Genomic DNA, 5,502 nt, shown 5'->3' on the forward strand with positions numbered 1-5,502 from the left:
TTTTTTTTTTTTTTATTATTATTATTATGTATTTGTAAACTGTATAAATTATTTTTTGAGTTTACTTTGGAGGTCAGATTTAGAGGAAATGTAAACTTTAACAGGTCCAGCCTGTTTTTCTATGGGGGGGTTGATGTAATTCAACAACTTAAAGCTAAAAGTGTAGTACATTAATTATTCATTATTGTAACTAATAATTATAACTGTGCAGGGAATAAATGATCAGCTGGAATGTGTGTGATTGAATTGAAGGATTTATTTTTGTAAAATGACATTTGTTGAGAATTGGCACTACAGAAATAAACTGGATTCAAACCAGAGATTAATTGGTTAAGTTTCTGTGGCAACGCATATCGCCATAGAAACTGATTTAGCATAATTTCTTCACTAAGCTAAACCGGTCCAGTAAAATCCATTGATGTTTTTGGCAGTAAGCTGACATCATGTGTGAAAGGTCAGGGGTCATTCATTCCCTTGCGACCTCCTGCAGTTTCACACAGAAATGCGGTAGCAAAGATGGCCGCGTAGCGGCCGGGAAAATGGCTGCCAGCCCAGATCTGTGAGTTAGCATGTTTACAGTTCTCAGCGATCCGCTGTGTTTGGATAACCTTTCCTCACAGAGCGGCCACACACACACACACACACACAGGGCGCGAGCGGCTATAATGGCCGCTGCCGGCCTCCAGAGGAAGCCCCGTCATGGGAGCGGCCGTGTGGAGCTTATCAGATCGCGGCTCTCCGACCTCACACGGTGACCTCCGGCTCCCCTGCTGCCCCCTGCTGGTCGGGCTTCCAGCAGCAGTCAGGCTGCGCAGCTGGATGAGATTCTTACTGGCAGAAATCTAATAAACCATCATCTGAACATGCGCTAGCTAACTGGGCTAACTGGTTCCTGTCATTGCTTTCATCAGATTCCGAACACCTGTCCAAACCAGCCAGAGCGTCAGGGCCTCCCATAAATCATTTCATTTGACCACAGAACACAGACGTAAAATGTAATATTTCTTTATTGATAATGAGAATATGAACTGGATTGGACAGTTTCAGCATAAATAACATAAAACATTAAAAATTGTTTACAATTTTTAATAATTTTTTAAATTATAGACAAGTTTACTCTGTAAAGAAAAGAAAAATCCTCATTGATTGTTGCGTTGCCATGGTAACATCCTGATGCTTTGAGCTCAGCCAGTTAATCCCAGATCCCAGCGTTTCTATGGAGACCGATCCGTTTGTCTGTGTTATAAAGAAAGTCGGAATATTAATATTGATATTATACTTTTGTACCTGCACCTTTAACCCATTGGTTCGTTCAGAACCAACAAGCCAACCTGGACCGGTCCGTTTCTGACCCAGAACCGGATCATCAGAGTAATCTGTTTCTGTTTCTGATCCAGATGGAAGAACGTCTCATCAAGTCCGTTCTCTTGTTCTAGGAGCAGGTGATGGCAGCATCATGTCAGCTGATGCCCCACCTCCAGGAAGGAACCAGCCAATCAAAACACAGACCAGGAAGAGTTCAATGGAGAGAAAACATCTGAGAAAATTCAAAGTTAACAGTTGAAATAACAGCAGCTAATGCTAACTGGAGACAGTGAGGATCAGTTTGTCCTGCAGAGCGGGGCCACACGCAGAGGCCCACAGACCTGAGGCTGTTTTCCTGGCCTCCACGGCCCCCAGGGGCCCTACGGTTGGCCCGTTAACAGCCTGGGCCTTCTGATTGGGCCGGCAAGAGCCGGCCCCCTGGGGAGCGCCTGATTGGCCCTTTAAGAGCCCTAGAAAACACACATCCCCTAATTTATAGACACGGAAACAATTAGTAGCTATTATAGAGCATTATAGATAAAATCTAGAAAACTTCCCGTTGTCGACTAAACGTCTACCAGACGCGCGCGCGCGCACACACACACACACACACACACGTGGCAGTGAACAGAGGAAGGTAAACATGGTGTTTGTTGCGTCTCGGCTGTTTTCAGAACCAGGCTATAAAAAGCAGCAGATCAGAACATGAAGGCCTCTGAGTCCGACGGACCACCCAGAACCGGACCGGATGGAGGCGGGACCCAGAACCGGACCGTCTGTCCTGCAGCAGTTCTGGAGGAGGAGGATCTGATCCGACAGTAACTGGATGTTTGAAGCTGATTCCTCTGAAAGGGTCATATGTATACATACACCCCACCAGTGCTGAAGCTGATCTCAGGGAGCGGGAGCCCAGGTCGTCATGGCAACATGGGGGCGGCCTCATCAGAACCGGGTCGGTTCCTGCTGCAGGTTCTGCTGCAGGTTCTGCTGCAGGTCTGGATTATAAAGCAGCTTATCTCAGATGGAGAATATCTTGTCACAGATTCTCAGACAGTGACTGGATTTAATTTAGCGGCATTAGTGTAAAAGGGGGTGAATGGAGATTCATGCCACACTTTTCAGTTGCTTCAAAGAATTCAGCTGTGAAACTTTTTGCTCCACTCAGTCGCTCACATCAAACCCAATAAAAATAAAACCCATTGGTTTCAGGTGAAGTGGAAGATGAGATCAAACTTCTGCAACACGAGGGAACAGGCAGAGGAAGGAACCATCTGGGCTGAAGGAGGCGGGTAAAGGAGAGTGGGGGGGGGGGGGGGGGGGGGGGGCGGCCCGTCTGCAGCGGCGGAGCTCCGAGGATCAGCGGGCTGAGCAGAACATGGTGGCAGCGGAGCAGGACAGAACTGCTGCTGGGCTTCAGACGGTCAGTTCGGTTCTGTTCGGGTCGGGACGGTTCGGTTCTGCTGCTGACATGTTCGATCACTCCGATTATCCGTTCAACTGTTTCAACTATGACGGGGACGGATACCCGTCCTCTGGGACGGACGAAGACAAGAAGATATGCAGACCCGCTTACAGGCAGGAAGACTTATTATTATTATTATTATTATTATTATTATTATTATTATTATTATTATTATTATTATTATTATTATTATTATTCTCATAAAAGTCGTATTACTTTGCAGTCTACATTTATTTAAATGACAATGAAAATGATGAAAATTATCTTCTGTTATTGTAATAAATTCTGTTTGAGAAAAATATCTAAATAAAAATTGAATTGATCTAAAATTGAATTTAATTTAAAATATATAAATGACCAGCACTAGCTGGATATTTATCTGCTTCAGTTATGATTTATTTGTATATTATGGAAAAACAAAATTATTTTGTACAACAATTAATTTAAAGTTTTAATAGTTAAAAAAAATATCAAGTAAATTTCAGTAAAATAGAAAAAGCAGAAGTGACTCACATCCTGTTCTGGTTGACAAAAAGACAAAAACATCTATAGAAAAATATGATTATAATTAAATTAGCAGTAAATGTCATTAAATTGAGATGAGAGTAGATTCCTGTTCAAACAATTATTTTGTTCTTATGTTTTCTATCAAACCTGCAAGAAACGTTTTCATATCTGACTTCATTAAGATATTCTGTTTATTTTATTGTTAAGCAGCAAAAAAATACGAAAATAATAAATTTAAAGAGAAAAATAGGAAACCGTCTGAGGCTCCGAAGCAAGGAACCGGTTTCAGTCGGGTCAGAACCGGATCAGAACTGGTTCTTTTCTGTGTGTGGCAGCTACATCGCTCTGATCGCCATGGCGATCCAGCAGAACCCGGATCAGCGGGTCACTCTGTCCGGCATCTACGACTTCATCATGAGGCGGTTCCCCTACTACCGGTCCAACCAGCGGGCCTGGCAGAACTCCATCCGGCACAACCTGTCGCTCAACAGCTGCTTTATCAAGGTACCGACCCGATCCGATCAGATCGACCCAACCCGACCCGATAAGACCGACCCGATCCAACCCGATATGAATCGAACCAGTTCTGATTCTGGTTCTGGTTCTAATACTGGTGTTGGCTCTGGTACCGCCCTGCTCAGCTCCATCCAGACCAGCATCCAGAAGGTGATCCGATCAGAGAACCGGTTCTCTGATCGGATCCATCAGAACCTGAAAAATTCTGATTCTGCCTGATTTCTGTTAAAGGAAAAGTAACTGCGGATCAGAACCGGTGTGTGTAAAACGGGCCGGTTCTGACCGGTGTGTTCTGGGCTGCAGGTTCCGCGGACGGAGGGCAACGAGAAGGGGAAGGGGAACTTCTGGACCTTCGCCGCCGGCTGTGAGTCGATGCTCGACCTCTTCGAGAACGGAAACTTCCGTCGCCGTCGCCGCCGCCGGAGCGCCAAGATCGGCCTCCGGGACCCCGCAGGGGGCCGCGACCCGTCGGCACGGCGACCGCAGCTCGACTCCGCCCTCTGCCCTCTGCCCCCTGACCGGCCCGGCCCACTCCAGAACCGCCTGGCGCCGACCTCCAGCCGCCACAAATCCGAGCCGGAGATCAAGTTCAGCATCGACTACATCCTGTCCGCTCCGGACCCGCCGCCGGCCGAGTTCAGGACCGGCGCCGGCCCGGTTCGCCTTGGCCCGACCGGACCGCCGGTTCTGGAGCCTCCGCACCTCAACCTGCACTTCTGGACTCTCTGAGGCCACAGGAGGCGAGACTTGGACTAGGACAAAGAGGTTCTACTGGACCAGCGCCGGGACCGGTCCAGAACTCAGAGTCCCTGTGCTGTCTGTGATGTAACTTAAATATTCACGTGTATTCGATATTCATTTTAGACAAACTGTGGTGTGAACGTGGAACGGGTCGAACCCGGCAGAACTTATCAGAATGTCTGAAACTCAGAAAATGTTTGTTTCTGCCGTGAAGGAAAAACCTCGGAGTTTAAATCAGAAACAGAAAAAGGAAAATTCTGTTTTAATTTTCTTTAATTTCATAGATTTAGAAAATGTTTAGAAATGAGATGAATTTAAAGCTTCAGGGCTAAAAGAGGAGAAAACTTCACACTTTTGTCAAAATCCCCAAAATAATCCAAATATTATATTAATAAATGCTGCAGTTTCTGCACACACTGGAAAACATGCGAGTTTAAAGAAACAAACTGGTTTCTATAAAACTGATTTAAAGGAAATGCTGATCTGACTGGACTTGATGCTGTTAAACTCAAATTTTAATTTGAATTGAATCATTTTCTCTTTTATTTCCATCAAAGTTCTGAATGTTCTGGTTCGGCCCGGTTCTGCGGGTTTCTCTACCAGGAGGTTCGGGTTGTTCTGTTTCTGCTCTGATGACCCAAATCATCATTAATATTCTAAAAATGAAATATAGTAAAACAGAAATTAGGAAAATGTAGTTGCAAAAACATGAACCCAGAGGTTCAGATCTCCTGATCAGAGGCGCAAAAAGTGGGCATGCAGCGCATCGGGGCGCTGCACCAGGGGGGGCGTCAAAACTCCGTCTGGGGGCGGCGCGCCGATGATGCCTTCATCCACTTCACCACAAATGTAGATGTAGAGTTTTACCTTTCACGTGTCTTCGTGTCGGGTGTGTGTGTGTGTGTGGGGGGGGGGGGGGGGTGAGGGGAATTTTTTTCTGTTTTTCCTGGCTCACCCACATTGGGTCCATC

The 5,502-nt window shown here is 45.9% G+C and overlaps 1 protein-coding gene across 1 annotated transcript; it reads left to right on the forward strand.

Moving 5' to 3' along the window:
* The first annotated feature begins 1,681 nt into the window (after positions 1 to 1,681).
* Positions 1,682 to 5,378, forward strand: foxl3 (forkhead box L3). The gene is made up of 3 exons (XM_015058833.1): positions 1,682 to 2,880; positions 3,610 to 3,778; positions 4,094 to 5,378. The coding sequence occupies exons 1-3, from the start codon at positions 2,681 to 2,683 to the stop codon at positions 4,517 to 4,519; spliced, it is 795 nt and encodes a 264-aa protein (XP_014914319.1). The 5' UTR covers positions 1,682 to 2,680; the 3' UTR covers positions 4,520 to 5,378.
* The last annotated feature ends 124 nt before the right edge of the window (positions 5,379 to 5,502 follow it).

This window comes from Poecilia latipinna, unplaced genomic scaffold, assembly GCF_001443285.1.
Source record: "Poecilia latipinna isolate Pla-1442-1.1 unplaced genomic scaffold, P_latipinna-1.0 Scaffold1578, whole genome shotgun sequence".
NCBI lineage: Eukaryota > Metazoa > Chordata > Actinopteri > Cyprinodontiformes > Poeciliidae > Poecilia > Poecilia latipinna.